General features: G+C 44.6%; 1 protein-coding gene across 4 annotated transcripts in view; it reads right to left on the minus strand.

Moving 5' to 3' along the window:
• The window catches only part of UNC5C (unc-5 netrin receptor C), a 394,404-nt gene that overhangs the window by 166,699 nt on the left and 208,290 nt on the right, over nucleotides 1-19,415 (minus strand). For all 4 annotated transcript variants that reach the window (XM_069238193.1, XM_069238177.1, XM_069238185.1 and 1 more), the window contains exon 2: nucleotides 17,868-18,089. In XM_069238193.1, the coding sequence (XP_069094294.1) occupies nucleotides 17,868-18,089 (222 nt within the window). The remainder of the gene's footprint in view (nucleotides 1-17,867; nucleotides 18,090-19,415) is intronic.

Raw genomic sequence — 19,415 nt, forward strand, 5'->3', positions numbered from 1 at the left:
AATTATTAGTACCCTATTATGCTCTATTGACCCATACATTCATTGACTGGCCAGGGCAGATTCTAAATACAGGCCCTAAGAACAGACCCTTCTTGCTGTCACATTCTGTTGCACAGAGGCCACTGACTGTGTCTTGGAAATTGAATCAGCATGGAACCAATCCTGACAACAGTTTGCATCTAGCATTGAACTTTTCCACATCAAACACTAGATTCCATACCTCAGAGATAGCTCCTTGCATCTCAAGATAGCATGCAGCACTTGAAAAAATTATCAAAAAAGTGTACACTTGAGGACAGTGCTTATTTTGAACTGCTGGTTGCTGGTGGGGCCCACTAGCACTTATTTTTTAGAACCAGCACCTATGTTATTCCTTAAGAAACATTTACCAAAAGCAAGAGAGGGGAAAAACACAGCAATGGAAAGGATTGAGGAATAGAAAGATGGAAAAACTTTTCAAAAGGGAGAAGTAGGAACCTGCCAGAGAGATATAAAGGGACAGGAAGTGGATTAAAGAGGCAAGAGGTGGATTCACGGCTACACAGCCTTGGTATTCGAAGTGCCGCCATTTAATAGCACCAGCCACGGGCTTCTTAGCAGAACTTTAGGCACCAACACTCATTCTATTACAAATTAAGCCCTGCTTAAAGGTTTGCTGTACACGAGACGTTGGGCAACATTGATCTTCTGTAAATCAAGTTCCTTATGCTGTGGCTTAAAACGTTTTCTCAAAAGAGACAAAGGGCCAGATTTAAGAAAAGTGGCACTGCACCCAGTGCAGCACCATTTTCTTGCGACTCTTAGTTCCCCCCTAACGCCGCCATGTGTGCGACATTACGGTGCACCATGGTGCTAGTTAGGGAACTGGTGTCAACATTTTTGATGCTAGATCGGAGCTTTGCAGGATTAGTGGCAAACATGTTGATGCTATTCCTGCAAAGCCCAAGGAGGCCCATTGAAAACAATGGTGTGCCTCCCTTTAATGCCTGTTCTGAGCAGGTGTTAAAAGTGCCGAAAAAAATGACACAAAGAAATCTCTTTCCTTACGCCATTTTTTCAGCCCCCCCTAACGGGGGAACACCCCCTTTGCATACATTATGCCTGGCGCAGGCATAATGTAGCGCAAGGGGTTACAAAGTGGCGCAATGCATGCATTGCGCCACTTTGGAAATTTGGCGATGTGATTTTGGCCTCGTTGGGTGACATTAGCGTAAAAAAAAATGACACTAATGTGGCGCAAGGAGGTGCTAGGGGCTCTTAAATCTGCCCCAAAAGGTTTCTGGAACAGTCTTTGTTTTGATGGAGTGAAACATCAGGAGACATTTTCCCGCTCTTTGGTGGACGATGGGATTTGAAGGAGCCCAGCTTACACTGTCGACGAATACTGAGGGTCGTTTGTTTGTCACAGAGAAGGGAACGAGCTCATCAGGCGAACATGAAGCGCGAGGTGATATTCACACCATGAATTATCCTGATTGTGTGGTGCTGTGCCCTCTGGCTTGGAATATCCAGGCTGGACCTTTTGACATGAGCCTTGGTGGTTCCCGGTGGTTAATTACCGGCTGCGTGCAGTGGCGCGCTGTCATTTTAGCCACGGGCTCTTTTCTTTGCAGCTATACTTGCCTAACAATAAGGAGGAACTGAAGCATGCGACGTCGTCAAGATTGTTGGTGGGAACCTGTTCTAATGAGCTGCATGAGCTCTCTTTGCCACTCACGGCCCTCCTCCTTGTTTAATTAACATTCATATTTCGCCTAGGCCTTCAGCAGAGGTTGCTTCTGGGAAAGCATGTATATAGTGCGGCGCAATAATGACAATGGAGAAGAAAACTCTCTATCTCGTGGAAAAAATATTTCATTTCCACCTACCGCATAAAACCTGCCTTGCGCCGGGGTCAATTCACAGGCAACGTGGTTTTTGCATTTAATGTTTAATCGCTTTATTTACACTACATATATGTGTATTTTGCAAGCCCACTTAATGATGAACGAGCGTTTACAGGGGACGAGAAATGTAGGTTTTACGGTATTACATGATAACCTTCTTCGCAAGCTTTCGTATAAATGTGTTCCTTTAAAATTGTACATTTGACTCTGCCTTCCCTGTGTAAGTACATCATTTTGGGGGAGATGTTTTGCAGGTGACACTGCGTTCATATTTAGTGGGATACAGCACGCGCTGCCACGACTTTGTGCAAACTGAACTTAACAGGCTCAATGCACCTCTTTTCCACAAAAGACACACGCGTACCACTGTTCGTCTAGGCTTATCTGTAAGCAGAGCGTAATGTGGAATGGCCGATAAAGCTCTACTTATGCAGTCAGCTATAATTTTCAGAATACTATTTACTGTACATTTTAAACAGCCAGATTGTGTCAGGGCTTCCGGGCTCCTATCTCAAGATTAAACCTCGTTGATTGTTTATAGAAAGTACAATTGCGGCACTGCACGGAACCCACACAATATATCCAAGTGTCTCGACTTAAAAGCCAATTTCTTCTTTTTTTTGTTACATCTCGAGCAAGAAACAGCTGCCGGAGGTTCATGCCTTAGCAGAGCTGCAGTTGTGGTTTCCCACAGAAAATCTGTGCGCGTTTTATGTCTGGTTCATGGCACTGACATGCTCCTCTTAGTGCTCTGGGCCCTTGGTGCTGGCTAATGCTTCCCTGTACCCAGCTTAGAGCTCATGCAAAATTGAAGCACTTCCTAGTCGGTAAAGAAGCCTGCAGATGAATTTCAATCAGGCCCAAAGAAGAGGGAGAAAACAAGCACTGCTGCTTTTTGGCACTTTGTGAAAGCAAGCCGAAGAAATCACGCAAACTTAAGAAGGCTACCAGACTTCAGCCGCCGTGCACTGCCTGGGAGAGCAGAGGTGGTATGTGCATACTTCTGGCGCGAATCCCGTTTACAGAAATAATGCGCGGTAAAATGGCGGTCACGTGACCCGCATCTCTCTTCACGACTGAGAAGCAGCGTGTCCCCTGCTGGTGGAGAGCGTGGCTCCTTCTTCACACGGCTGAGTAGGCGCTACACTTCAGTGGGAAGTCGAGGGCACCGCGGAGAGCACGGCCGGCCGTCGTTTCACACTTGGAGTAACCAGGGAGGCTCACCGAGCGGCTGAGTGTCTTGTCTCTTTCCTTTTTTCCTATTTTTGTGTTGTATTAAAATTCAAAGAAGCAACATTTTTTTTTTCTAATCTCTTTTTTTTGTTTGCCAGCCACCCTGGGGCGACACTTCGCCACAGTGCGAGAATAATGACTTCGAACAACTGTGGCGTCTCTCAAGCGTTTTCAGGGACATGCTACTTCAGGGCCAAGTTACAAAGCTTTGCTTGGCACGGACTCCAAAGAAATTCAGTTTGGTCACAGGGAGATGCGTGACAACTGTGACTATGGTGTATGCGGATTATTCTACAGTACCTGATGTGCAATGACTACGAAAACTCCTGATAGCCTCCTGAGAGTCCACAACTTCTTATTTTACTTATATGTGGCTGGCACACAAATTTACTTGGTAATAACAGAGTTTATAACCGATATAAAAGCCATCGCAGTGTTGGGGTCAGAGATAGGCTGAAGCAGCATCAAAATTAGAGGCCCAGCTCGGTCAATGAGAATAGAGTGGGTAGGGGGAGCTTAAGATGTTCCAACAATCACGCTGGCACATAGTGTTAAAATACATAGTAGGACAAGTAGGGCGCACAAGGGGGCCTGAGGGGCAGTGGAAAGGGAGAGGAACACGGATTGAAAGGGATACTAAGTGAGAGAAAGCACATTATTTTGTGAAATAACCAACATTTTTGACGTATTTACAGAGAGAGGGTAAGTGTGTGTGTGTGCGTTTTTGTCTGTGTGTGTAAAAATCCTCACAAAATCCGTCATGACACCCCACTATACCCAACTGAAATCACTTGCTGCCAACTATTTATCACAATGTACATTTATTAGCGGGGTGTAACACCCCAAACACCTCCCTGAACTTATGCCCCTGCTCAAATTAAATGGTTTGAAATACAGAAATCCATGTCATGGGCCTATCTGCCCTGATCCATTTTTGAAGAAATAGTATCGATAAAAACAACAAGTCAAGAAACTCCAAGTTGTCTGAGATGCAGAATTTAGGGGTATAGTTACAAGAAAGTGGTACATTGGTCCCAAAGCACCACTTTTCTTGTGTCGCCCCTGCCCCACCTAGCAACACCATGGTTGCATCATATTTACATTACAGCGCACCATAGCAGTTGTTAGCACAATAGCGTCAACATTTTTGACGCTCATATGACGCTTTGCTGCACTAGCGTCAAAAGTTCTGACGCTAGTGCAGCAAAGCACTGGGAGCCCCACTGATTAGAATGGGTGCGTCATTTTAACAGCTACTCTGAGCTGAAAAAATAGTGTTGTGAAATGTTGTAAATTTCACTGTACCATTTTTTTCAGGCCTCCCTGCATCAGAATGCCCTCCTTCCATACATTATGCCTAGCACAGGCATAATGTGGCCCAAGGATTTACAAAGTGGTGCAATGCAAACATTGCACCACTTTGTAAATACAGCGTCAGACAAAGGCATCCCTAATGCCACCTTAGGGTAAAAAAAAAATGATGCTAGGGATGCACAAGATGGTGCCAGGGGCTTGTAATTATGCCCCTTAGTCTCGATTGCCATTCCCTCAATGCAACCGACTCAACAAACCCTACCATTCTTCATAGTCGAGAATCATTGCACAGCGGTGGGCGCCCTTGTCAACTGCTACTTCATCTACTTACACAGCCCGCTCACCTAACAAATAAAGAGATTACAAAGAGCACAAAAGGTTGCAGTTTTTCTGATTTTCGGCCTTCAAAGGTGTCAGACACCACACCATAGAAAAAACAAAAAACTTTCACTGACTCCTTGTTAAGTCGAGAACCATTTTTAAGAGAACCATTTTTAAAAGCCTATGCCTTGTGTGAAAATGTCAGGGAAGGTTCAGTACCAGCTCCCTCATAGAAGTTGGGTAAAATTGCATGATACCACTACAACCCTGCATAAAATCTAATCTAACTAACTTTCTGGAAATTCCTAGATCTTCATACATGAGCACAGCTGAACAATGCTTCCCAGTCACTGGTCCTGTTTGTTGAATTCCTTCCCATCACATATCCACAGTGCTTCAGAGTCTCATCCATCCTCCTTAACACAGCATCTGCATCCTCTACTTTTCTTCCTACCCTCTTGGTGCATCATCAGCCCTCTGCTGGCTTGCCACGCAATAGAGTTTTTCAGTGTGCACGACACAAAATTATATACACAAAACAAGTGCTGCTTTCTACAAAGAATAACCTGCCCTGCTTAAAATGGAATACAACTACAAATTTAATGCCAAGAAAAATAAGCATTTTATCAAAAGCTGGGTGTTTCGTACTAGTTGTGATCTCATTCACAATATCACATCACATTGCTCTTCTATTGCCTATCACAAAAGGATTGCCTCTAAAAAAGCTGCACTCAGAAATTATGGGTATGTTCACATTCACAGACGAACAATCAGGCTGGCAAATGTGGAAATATAACGTTGCAACCTAGAATTATTTTCACTTTAAATGTAGCAATTGAGTCAATGAGAGACATTGCTCCTCTGTTATTAAGGTGGTGCAGTTGACATGCTTCCAGGGAAATCCATGGAAAATATGCAGGAGTGGGGTTAACATCAAACAATTTCAGTGTTAGGAAGAGAAAACAAATTCGATCAAAACATACACATAAGCCGTAGTGGAAAATATAAGAATATGATAAATTGAAAATCACCCACAGCCCTGGACCCAAGGTTTTAGTCCAGCCAAGGATATGCAAATTATCACTAAGAAGAACTCACTTAAAACACCATGGTGTCTAAGCATGCAACATGTATGGTTGCAAGGTGAAATTCACATCCTGTTACCAAGAGGAGGATAATCCTATTTATCTGGAAGTCGGGGCACTTCTGAACCATGCCCTGCTCTGCCACGCCCCCTTTCCATGTTTTCTGATGGCTGCCTAATCCCTTCAGTAATACAAGATCCAAAAATAACAAAAGTGTCAGCTTGGCCTGTTGAAAAGCGTGGTAGTACAGGCTGTTCTGAAGGAAACAACTAGAAATAATGTGAAATCTGTAAGGCTTCCAGGATTAGAAATGTCTTTTCTTAGGTGCCCAAGAGCATTATTTATTGGTACATACTCTGAATGGACCTCAACCAATCAAACTGGCACCTTCAAATGCTTATTTTTTGCAGCTGATTGCAGAGTGTGGCCATCAACTATTATTTTTAAGGACCAGGACTTTTTTCATCATCAGATTTTGACCCAGACCAAAGAGAGATTGGTAAAAAATGAAGGAAAACTAGCAGAGGAGAAAGATAGGAGACAGGGAAAAGCAGGGATGAAAAATAGCACGCAACAGTGTGACAAAATTAAAATAAGTCTATGGTAGCCCAGAAGGCACGAGGTGGAATCAGAACTAAGCTACTTGATATTCATTGACAAGTACTAGCTCCAAATTAAGCACTGGGCATCCTGCAGAAAAGGTGGAAAGAGGATGGCAATGCCAGGTCCTAGCGAGGGGGACAGTCCTCCTTTTTTGGATCGAGCCTGCGAGGACATGCACGAGACTCTGTAGTGGACAGTAAAGGGCTTTGAGCCCGTCTGTCGCTTTCCATTTGTTGGCTTGCATGGCAGTATGCTTTACAGCCTTGTAACTTGTCACGGCAGGGCAAACATAATTTCCGTTCCTCTGTGTGGAGAAGGGACCAAACACTGATTGATTCAACTTAATCAGTGCCCGTCCGCTGCTCCCGACATGATTGAGGTACTATTTTATTCTTTTTAACTTCTAGTGCCCTGCAAACCGAAGGCTTGTGACTGACAAACACATGCCCAGCAGGACAAACAAAATTGCAAAGTTTTATTTTTGATACCTAACTTTCTTTTATTTCATCAAATTGTCTTTTCTCACTTTGCACTGATGTTTTCTTTTGTTTTTGGTCATGGGAGCTGTTCTCAAAAAATGACAATTATCTTGTTTTATATATTGCAAAGCAACATTGTTTCTTTATAATGTGTAATTTCTGAAATGATGCTTTAGAACATAATCACACAGTACACCCCAATCCACCCTGCTCCAATCTGCCCCACTACAGTCCACCACAATCCACTCCACCTCACCCCAAACCCATCTACCCCCCTACAATCCAAACCACTCACCTCAATCCAATCAACTCCAACTCACCCCCCTTTAATCCTCCCAATCCACCCCAATCTGATCTGCCCCACTCTAGTTCGTCCCACTCAAATCCAAAACAATCTGAACCACTCCAAAGCAACCTGTCCCACTCCAATCCAAAAACGTCTGCCCCAATCCAATCTGCCTCACTCCAAACCAAAACAATATGCCCCAACTCTTATCTAAACCAATATGCCCCACTCTAATCCAAAACAATATGCCCCACTCTAATCAAAAGCAACATGCCCCACTCCCATCTACCCCTCTCCAATCCAAAACAATCTGCCCCACTCCAATCTGCTGCACTCCAATCCAATCCATTCTTCACCATTTTATTCCAAAACAATCTGCCTCACTTTAATCCAAAACAATCTGCCCCACTCTAATCCACCCCACTTTAACCTGCCCCACTCAAATCCAAAACAATCTGTCACACTCAAATCTGCCCCACTTCAATCTGCCCCAATCCAATCAAAAACAATCTGCCCAACTCCAATCTGCCCATTCCAGTCTGCCCCTGCAATCCAAAACAATACGCCCCACTCCAATCCAATCCACCCCACGCCATAAAAATCCACCTCACTCCCATCCAATCCATCCCACCCCCACCCTCACCTCATCCAATTCATACACACTAACCCAATCCACTCCACTCGCATCCAATCCACCCCACTCCAATCCATCCTAATACAATCTGCCCCTTTCCAATCCACAATTCAACACAACCAGCCCCATTCTAGTCTGCCCCACTCCAAACCAAAACAATCTGTCGCACTCTAATCTACCCCACTCCAATCTGCCCCACTCTAATCCAAAACAATCTGCCCCACTCCAGTCTCTCCCACTACAATCCAAAAACCTGCCCCACTCCAATCCAAAACATTCTGCCTACTCCAATATGCCCTGCTTTAATCCAAAACAATCTGCCCCACTCAAACCTGCCCCACTTTAATTCCAAACAACCCACTGAAGTCCAAATCAATCTGTCCCACTCCAATTTGCCCCAATCCACTCAAACTCATCCCATCCAATTCAGCGCACTCCACCCCAATCCACACTACTCCAATCCACCCCACTACAATCAAGTCCACCCAACACCGATCCAAACCACCCCAATCCAGCTCAGTCCAGCTACCCCATTCCAATCCAATCCACCCCAATCCACTCCAGTCCACTCCAGTCCACTCCACCTCACCCCACCCCACTCCAGTCCATTCCACCCCACCCCACTCCAGTCCAATCCAACCCACTCCTGTCCGATACAACCTACTCCAGTTCAACCCACCCTTCTCCAATCCAACCCACCCCACTCCAATCTAATCCAATCCAACACAATCCCCTACTCCAATCCACCCCACTACAATCAAGTCCACTGCTATCCAATCCACCTCAATCCAATCCAATTCACCCACACCACCCGGATCCACCGCACTCCATACAATCCACTCTAATCCACCCTACTCCAGTTCACGCCATCCAACTCCAAGCCACGTTAATCTACTCCACTCCAGTTCAGTCCATCTCTCTCTCTCCAATTAAACCACCCCATACCAATCAAATTCACCCCACACCAATCCAATCCATCCTGCTCCAATCCAATCCACCAATCCAATCCACTCCAATTCAATCCAATCCAATCCAACCCACTCCAGTCCAATACACCCAATTCAATTCACCACTTTCAATCCAATCCACCCCACCCTAATCCACTCAATCCGACCCACCTCACTCCAATCCTCCCTACCTTAATCTGTTCCACCCCACTCAAGTCCACCCCACTCCAATCCACACCACCGCACTCCAATCCACCCCATTCAAATCCAATCCAATTCACCCCATGGCAATCCAATCCACCTCACTTCACTGCAATCCACCCCAATTCAATCCAGCCCACCAAAATCCAACCCACACCTCCAGTCAACCCCACTCCACCCTATTTCAATCCATTCCACCCCATTATAATCCACCCCACTCCAATCCACCCAACTCTATTTCAATCCACCTCACTGTACCCCAATCCAATTCACCAACCCCAACTCACCCCAGTTCAGTCCACCGCACTCCAATCCAGTCATTCCAGCCTACCCCACTCCAATCCAATCCACCCCACTTCAGTCCACCCTAATCCAGTCCAATGCACTCCAACCCACTCCAATCCACACTAACTCAATGTTATCCACCCCACTCCAATCCACCCTGCTCTAATCCATTTCATCCCACTGCAGCCCAACTCACCCCAATCCAATCCACCCCAACATATTTCAATCACCACACTCCAATTCAACCCACCCCAACCCACTCGACTCCACTCATTCCTATTCACCACACTCTATCCAAATCCAATCCACTCCACCTCATCCAAGTCCAGTCTTCCCCAATCCAATTCATCCAGCCCACCCTACTCCAACCCACCTTACTCCAATCCATTGCACCCTGCCCCTTTTCAATCCACCCCACTCCAGTCCAATCCACCCCACTTCAATCCACCCCACTCACTCCAATCCACCACACTCTATCCCAGTCCAATCCACCCCACTGTATCCCAGTTCAGTGCACTCCACTCTAATCCAATCCATCAAGCCCACCCCATTCCAATCTAATCCACCCCACTCCAATCTCTCCGCCCATTCCAATCCACCCAACTCCTGGCCCCCATAGATTTCATGACTTGCAGAAATCTTCAGATCTTATTTGATCATTTCTATCTGATCTAAAATTGATCCCTGGACCACCCATTTGCCCCCAAATGTATGATCATATCATTTGGTCTCAGCCTCAACTCTCCCTGCTCATACAATGCTGACAATAATTGTCTGAAACACATGCTCCCTTTTCCAGGCCAATGTATCTCTACCTTCCTACCACCTAAACCTAGTTGCTGACTGACTGTGAATGCCTCTCTGCTTCTTGATTGGCCCAGTTCACTAGTGAGTAGCCACAAATGCACCCCATTCCTTTGCAACCTCAGGTATGCTAACAAAACCACAGTCTAGCCACCACTTCAAGATAACCAACCTTGGCACACACAGCTCCATGTACATTTCAATTTCCACATGCAAATGCCTTTTTAACTTCTGCTGTCTCTCATACCTAACATTTTGGCTGATGATGTGCCAAACTGCCTGGTATGCCAGCTACCACACCTCAGTCATTTTGGCAGAACAACCAACAACCGTCTGTCTATAACTCATACTAAATCCTTGCGCTATCATATCTATGTACCTGCCAGGCATTTGTCTATTTGGACATATCACCTTTTTGCACAGCATCCTCAAGTTCACCTAGGCCCCTAAGTCCCTCTAGTCTGTCATACCGCTCTTGATTCCTATGTACACTCCGTCAGCCTGTATCAACATGGCCCCCACAACACAATGACCCATAACTCACTGCCAGTACTAACATAGACATCCAAAATGCTTCAAAGAACATCAAATTAAATTTGGACCTGAAAAGTCTGAACTCCCAGGCGGAAGTGCACATGAGTCTCACCTGCGCAAGAATTCCTTACACTATCACAGATGTGATGTGTTGTCGCCATCTGGTTTTATCCTAAGTTACCTGGACCACTGTTCCAAAATGGACCTCACAAATTCACTCCCTTATGGCTTTTAGGGCCAGATGTAGCAATTTCCAATTTTGCGATTCGGTACCGACTCGCAAAATGGGAATGAGCATCGCAATGCGCGTTTTGCATGGCGCAAAGTGCGATTTTCGCAGTTTGCGCCATGCAAAACGCTACCTACATCTGGCCCCTAGTCCCTAAATCACTTTTCACAATTCTATGCATTGCATTTCCCTGATATCATCACATATGTCAACTTAATCACATATTTACCCATATTCTTCCTTTTGGCCATCATGCCTTTTACACCAACATCTCTCCTCCTGGTATCACTTCTCAAAAATTCTTCTTGTACATGCCAATATGGTACACACGGGAAGAGAGACAATCTCTAGGCTCTTATAATCCTAGAGTTTACATTCCGTTTGGAACTAGGTTCCCACTTTGCCCTGCCTCTTATATCAGGCCACGGAATCTTGACCACTGCGAATGATAGAAGACATTATAAGTGGGGAGAAGTGTGGCACAATGGTTAGAGCGGCAGACCCTGATGCAGAGATCTGGTCTAGGACCAGGGTTCAATTCCCACCACGGTGGGTCCTGGGCTCAATTCCCTTGGACCAGATAATTCTCACCTCAATGCCTAATCTAATTAATGGGTCCCACTCTGTAACTCTGGCCAATAGCTTGCTTAATATCCACAACAGTGCTTGGATACTTGGCTTTACGCTGGGGCTGTTTAGGAGTGGGTGCCTCATAGGGAAAAGCCAGGAGGGGTTCTTCAGCCTTATGTGTATAGCACCTTGAGACCCTAATGGGTGAGTAGTGTGCTATACAAGTGTAAAGTTTATAGTTTCTTAGCTACCACGTTGTCCAAAGCCTGCAAAAAGGCATATTTAAAACAAAATGCTCCTCTGAGGCAAAGCAGTATTAGTTTTCCAAGTAGCTACTGCACCTCCATAAGCCATCATTATGTTGATCGTCAGCACTGCCCCTTCTTGGTGATTACAAAAGTAATCTTCTTGTTCTCCAGCTTGAGTTCCCACAATCTCACAACCAGCAAGATTGGCAAGAACCCCAGAAGAACTTTGTGGACAACATAAGTAACAAGAACTCCAGAAATGCCATGGTATGGCACTACTTTTTTCACGTCAAGCGATCCTTCAGCACACCTGTGGCTCTTCCATTACACACCAAAACCCACTGATCCTGATGAGTTTGAAAATATTATCACTGACCAAACACTGGATCACTGTTATGTGGATCTGCTAGCCTGCTCCATCCAGATGCTGCAAGAAATTGCAAACATGGTGGTACATCTGGTATGTAACCTCAAGAATGTTGATAGGGTCTCTGAGTCCCAAAAGGGACTGCTCAGGCATCCAGTGGTAAAGCAGAACAACAGGTACAATTCATGTCCCTCAGCCATGCTCCTAAAGCCTCTTATGGTTTTGGTTCCAAATGGCTCAAGGGCAGATTATCTGTGTTATCTGTTTGTTCCTCCTCACAACTACTACGTTCTTGTTTCCCATTTCAGGTAGACTTGGTGTGGTGGGAGGTAATTTTCAGTCTAGGATCTACAGCTTCGAAATACAACTCAGCATGATGGGGACCAGGTCTTCCTTCAGAGAGATCTTTAGCTCAACTGTTTTGATAAAAATTCATCTGCACTTGGAGAGTCCCCCTCTTTACAGTACAATTAGAATCTTGATGCCACAATACCATATTGGTGACCATGTGCTTTACTCACACATCACTCATTGTCCTGAAGCAAGTGAGATTGATGGCATTCTGTGAAGTAGTATCAAGTGCTTTGGAAAGTGTACATGGCATCCCTTATTTTGCAAAAGAATCTTTCAGTGCAGCTCAGTCACTTGTTCAAGATCTTGCATTTTGTTTGTCAGCTTCATGTTGACTGTGAGGTATATGCAAACAATGAAACAGATCAAGGTCATGGGGAGGAATTCCAGAGTTTGGGCCTGTAAACAGTTAGGCTCTATGGGTCACTCAGTGCTCATAGACCTAACATTATGCTTTAGCCCCTCATTGTCAGTATGCTCCATTATAACCTATAGGCCATGTCCACAGCCCTGACTCATGCTTTCTCCTTAGGTCTACTTGAACACCCTCATGTTGTCCCACTTCACTTACTCTGCACACATATGTTTCTTACATCCTAAAATACTGCCCCATCCCTTAGTGAAACCAAGGCATGACTAATGCATGATCATTGCTTCACTATTGATTATTAAATGACCTCTGTAATAAGGTTTTGGCTGTGTTGCTTCATAGAGTATACTTAAAGTCTGTCTCAGCTTCATTGCACCAGAGGACTATGGATGTAAAGGACTCTGTTAAACAAAGTGAATGTTGGCATTATTAAAACCTCACATTGTCTCCTCATTCTCACAAGTCAAGCAAGTCTGCCTTGCATCTATATAGACTGAATACTGGTGAAGGCTGTGGCTTTTTGAAATGTTGGCAATCAATACAGTTTCCTTCACAACTGATATGAGATTTACTATAGCTAGTTGCCTGCAAAAGGGTCTCCAAGCAACTTAACATTGCATAGCTCTCCTTGGGGATTTGTACTTCTACTACTTCGAAAGAAAGTGCACCTGCCTTCTCTGTATACGGGAGTCTCGTGTGAGTCTATCTTTAGCACCTGGTTTCTATCATGGTGGGACTCAACTGCATGATCGATTAGACTTACTTGTATGAGAAAGGGAAACCTCAGCAAGGTTTCAGTGCTCTAACAGAAATTGCATTTCCTAAAAAATAAGTAAAAGATAATAGTTCTTAGCATCTGTGTAATTGTTTATTTTATTCCTACCTTTTTGTGCTATTATAGCCAACACTTATTAGAAACAGAAGGCAATACACTTAAGAATGGCACTGGCCCATACCAGTTCTGCACCAATTTTACATCATTTTCTGCTTTACGAAATGTTTGAGGCATAGGTTTGAATCCCACCACTGCCACCACTTTGTAAAAACTCTTTTGGGATCTTTCTAATACCATGGATTTAGGAAAGGCACAGAAAGACTCCATACCTGATCTCCTGAAAAACCAGAGCACATATGGAGAGCCCCAAAATCATGAACGGTATAGAGCAAGATTACTTTTCTAGGATTTCAATCTGAAAAACATTTACACCCTTACCAACCACAACCTTTCGTAGAATACCCAGTAAAATCCAAGCACACTTTATCATGCACCTTGCTACTCACACATTTATAGACAGAGTGGCAGATAGTAACAGTTTATATGTTTGCATTTAGCAGAATCTTTTCTTGGTAATACCCTATAAAATCTATTCTTCTAAAGTGAAATGTTGTGGAGCTTTGAAGCCTGTCACTCATAACCTTTCCCATTTTGGGCTACTGTTAAAGAATGTATAGGTTTATGAAATATATCTTTGAACATTCTTGACTGCCCTATCCGCCTAGGGATTTTAGAGGACTCAGGGCATCAGATGCATGTGCTGTGTGAAAATAATTTTCCCCTGCTCAGGTAAGGTAGACTTCTTAATATCTATGGCTATAGTGGCAAACAAGAAGATAGGTGGTCCACCGACGGTGCGATTGGTACAAAATAGGACCATCTGTGAATGTGCCAGCTGCAGTCCTGGCATGTGAGTCTACCCGTAGGATGGGAAGAGGGCAGGTCAACACTGGGATCATGGGGCTCAGAATCTCCAACTTCTTCCAGGGATACAGCCTGCTCCTCTTCTGCAAGGACAGGACCAACAACAGAGGATAAGGCCAATGCACATTCACAAGGACGGTCATGAGTGAGACCCATGGAGGAATAGTGGAGATATACAAATGGAGCTCAGGTCTAGCAATGTCAGTTTGGGACAGATGACAACAAGGCTTTCAACTAAGGATGTGAGAACCAGAAAAGCTGGCCCCGCAACGAGGCAAAATGCTGGAGAAAAATGGGAAATTGCATGGCTGGTGCCTCTGCTCATAGAGCACTGGGTGAGGGCACAGGAGAGTATACAGTGAAAAGTCTGAACATCAGCACAGTGAGATAGGACCAGGGTGCCACAAACATAGGCAGGAGAATGACAGAGTGGGCATGAGGGGCACTTAGCAGGCATCTCAGATAAGGAGTGTTCCAGGTTTCAATCTAGGATTCTAGAAAAGAAAAAGCAGAATAGCCATAATAAATGCCCCCAGCGTCATGTAGCTAGACCTGCAGTAGGGGGTGGCAGTCCATCAAACTGTAGAGAAGATTACAGTGGATAGACAGACCAGAACCTCATCATTTACCCTGTAAGCACATGAAACGAAAGGGGAATTTAGACTGGCACATCACCTTCCTTGGGCAGATCTTGGCTTTGTCAATGATTTTATTGACCTTGACGAATGCTCTGTGACATATTCTAATACTGATGTGGCAGTGTAGATTCCATTAAAATGCACGATTGTTGCACAGATATGAAAAACTGATATTAAATCAGCTTGCTGCCTCCTGCTGTTCGTGTGGACAATTTTCAGCTCCTAGACATCCAGTTTGAAGGACAAATGTTTAATAACAAAGAAATCACCATGGGAGGTTCCTGTCTTGATCTATTTTTAGCACATTTTTTGAGTGGGCTGTGAGCAATATAATGGGGTTAGGCAAGTGCTGCAGTACCTCTACGATTTCTTGATGGTGGTAAGGGCAGATGACAAAGGCAGCAGCTAATGATCAATTCCAGTTTTGTAAGGAGTAATGAAAGATTTAGAAAAGATTGAAAAGCCATGTACAACACATTTTGGGGCATAGAGATGGACTCAGTGGACTTGGTGTTCTGCCAACTGTCGGACAGTGCACAAGACGTGGGACTTTTTTACGGCAGGTGATTAGCACCACAAGATGTTTCTTAAGGACACTGCAGCATGTGCTATGTCACCTAAACGTTGCATGTAAAGTGGTAGTACCAGGTATAAACGTTTTTGCGGCAAACAGCATTTGACATTTAGAGTATCATATGAAAACGATTTCGGACAGGATTGAACAAGATTTGGGTCCATATTTATACTTTTTTGTGCCGCATTTGCGTCATTTTTCAACGCAAAAGCGGTGCAAACTTACAAAATACAATTATATTTTGTAAGTTTGCGCCGCTTTTGTGTCAACATGATTTGAGGGACATGAATTGTACCTGTTGTTCTGCTTTACCACTGGATGCCTGAGCAGTCCCTTTTGGGACTCAGAGACCCTATCAACATTCTTGAGGTTACATACCAGATGTACCACCATGTTTGCAATTTCTTGCAGCATCTGGATGGAGCAGGCTAGCAGATCCACATAACAGTGATCCAGTGTTTGGTCAGTGATAATAAGAATTTGCATAGTCAATACTGGACAGAATGAATGGGTTGACTACCACTGATCTTCATGGAGGAGAAACAAAAGGAAGCATCCCTTCTGGTCTGACAAAGCATAATGACACCACCACATTGACCTGGCCATTGAGATTAGTGAGCTAATGGAATGATGATCAGCCGCCTGACAGGGCGTAAAAGAGGGCTAAATATCTATGTGATTAACCAAAAAGACATGTCATGACTGGAAAGAGATTCCAATTATTCCCTTCCCCGAGGCTACCCCACCCCCTTTCTATTCAGTCCTGTACTTGTCATTGGCACAATAGATATGTAAATCCAAACATATGTGTCAGGCTGCTCGAGACAGGAGACAGGACTTTCAAACTGCAGAGGTGTATGAAGTTCAATCAGTGCAGAGTATATATGCATAAGCTATTGTTTATCATATGGAAAATAACTCCTTTTAAGTGTTAGAGCAACATATCGACAAAATATCAACTATTAAGAAACATAGAAACCGTAATTGGATTGAAAGGTTCATCAGATCACTTCCTGATTACACAAAACCCAGTGGCTGGGTCAGGGTTGTCCAATGTTGGTTCATGAGGAGCTTATCTGTACTAAATAGTCAAGGTATCCTCCTCATGAAATTTATATCAAATTAATGCAAATGGGACTCATTACAAAGTAAGTGCTTATCAGGAAAGTTTCCTAGGAATAGCCCCTCCATCCAAACGACGAATGTTTGAACATTCTGCTCTCTATGGTCTCGAGCTTTACCTGAATTCTTTTCAGTACGGCTGTGCCTGTCCCGCACATGTATACGGTAGACATGCACAATGTGGCATACAAACACTGCATCCCAACAAAATTAATCTGCTTCTAGCTAAAAAATGTGCCTCAGTAGGAGTTGTGAGGCCACAGCAAGTGCAGAAGTGAACTATTAGGATGTAACGCGTAGGCGCATACCAAATGGTTTTAATGCAGATTATTCCAACCAGTGGAAAAATAGGCTGTTAGTTTTACTCACAATAACAAAATAATGTGGGGTACTTATATCCCCACAAATGAGAGGGAGAGAGAGAGAGAGAGAGCAAGAGAGAGAGATAGGTCAATTTGTAATATAGCCCAATATTTCTATTGTGGAGTTCTGGTGACATCATAACTCACAAGAATGAAGGCCGAGTGGCCTGTAAATGTCACCAGAACTCCAAGATCACAATGCACGTACCACACACACACATGTGAATATATAAATGTGTGTGTGTGTGTGTGTGTTTGTGTGTGCATTGCAGCATCTACTTGTGTGTACATAATGTCAAGCACGGAGAAGTTGGAACAGGGTGAAAAAAGAAAAATCCTAGCTTATCTACCCATGGAGTATTAACAACATTGCAACATTGTAACAGTGGGCCTGATTTAGAGTTTGGCAGATGAGTTACTTTGTCACAAACATGACGGATATCCTGTCTGCCGTATTACGATCTTAGTAGGCTATAATTAGATCATAATATGGCGGAAGGAATATCTATCACATTTTTGACGGAGTAAACCTTCCGCCAAACTCTAAATCAGGTCCAATATCTGTGCAAAGGTTGAGAGAAAATTGTCCTGAAACCTGCCTAAAATACACCAGACTTATCAATGAATCCATCACTACAATTTGAGTTGTCAGTGAGTGCATCACCACAAAAATCGTGACAGGGCAGAACAATGTGATTTTATCTTGGGCACACTCACTCACTTACCTGAGGTTTCATCCACTCTTTCATCCACTACGTGGTCCTTCTGGTTGACCCATTCACTGTTACACTTAAAGTAAATCTGGGTGGTCGGCGTGGCTTTACAATACAGGATCACTGGCTTGTTCTTTACCATATAGGCTTCTTCTGGCTCAATGAGAAAATGAGGCAGAGGCTCAGGTGGATCTGAAGGGAATGTTTCGGGAAGCTCATGAAAGAAGTCATCATCTGCAAGAGAGACAAAAAAGAAACAGAATTTAGTGAAGCTGAGCTTGTTGGCATATCACAACGTTTTGACATAGACAGAAAAAGGAATTGTTTGTTGGAGTATTTTTCTAAGAATTTCATATTACAGCTCTTTTAAAAACATAGGCCCTCATTATGAACGCAGCGGTCGAAACCGTTGTGCTCATGCCGGTGGTCAAAATACTGACCGCCAGCTTCCCTGGATCCCCGCTGGCCGTATAATGTACATTCCTGTGGGCCCACAGGAGTGCCTGGTCGGGACATTGACGGTGGCTCCACATGGAGCCGCCACCAATGCCTCTGTGCGGCAGGTGCAGCTGCACCCGTCGCGCAGATCCCTGCCCAACCTGCGCGATGGGGCCCTGCACCGGGGCCCCTGCACTGCCCATGACAAGTGCATGGGCAGTGCAGGGGCCACCAGGGGTGCCCTGGTGCACCCCTTCCGCCAGCCTTCCCCTGGCAGGGAAACCCACCAGGGAAAGGCTGGAGGCTGAGAAATCATTATCCAAGGGGCAGCACCTCTGCCCTGTCGGATAATGATTCCGACCGCTGATGGAGGCAGCCTGGCGGTGAGTGAGGGCTGCAGATGGTGGCCCTCATGGTGTTCTTTATGTGGCGGTGTATCCCACCATGCTGACTGGCGGGATTTCCCGCCACCGCCGGCATGGTGGGCCACACCGCCTAGTTCATAATGACCACCCTAATGTCCATCTGGTTAAAACATTTGATTACTGATGGAGGAATATGCTGAGTACATAAAGCATGCCAAGGCTTCTATCTCTGATTAATACCCCCAAACCTGATCTAGTGCTTGCAGCAGAAGATTTATTATCAGAAATACAAGACAAAATTAAGAAAAGCCAATTATTTACTACCCTGGTAAGATCTGAGAGCGTACTACAAATTCTAAGCAGATAGATCTGTCAACAGCATATGTTCTACTTACTGCCCAGTTGTGAACTGCCACAGGAGCACAAAAAGACATGAACGTACATGACAAATGACCATGCCTTGTGTGCACTTTTAGGGCCAGATTTGCATGGCCGTAATGACACAGGAGTGTCACTTTTTGCGATGCTCCAGTGGTGCTAACCATTGCTCCATATTTACAAGGAGGTGCCATGCCACTTTTGTGTGTTTATGCCTCCTAGTAAAAATGGGCCCCTTTGACACATTTTTCTGTGTCAGGGGGCCATGCGGTGGGATGTGCAGTGGGAGTTCCATCGCAACACCCATTGCTTATGATGCTGCCCTAGATTTACGAGAAATCATAAATCTGTGGCAGCGCCAAAAGCTAACACCACCCCA

This window comes from Pleurodeles waltl, chromosome 1_2 (genome assembly GCF_031143425.1).
Source record: "Pleurodeles waltl isolate 20211129_DDA chromosome 1_2, aPleWal1.hap1.20221129, whole genome shotgun sequence".
Classification (NCBI taxonomy): domain Eukaryota; kingdom Metazoa; phylum Chordata; class Amphibia; order Caudata; family Salamandridae; genus Pleurodeles; species Pleurodeles waltl.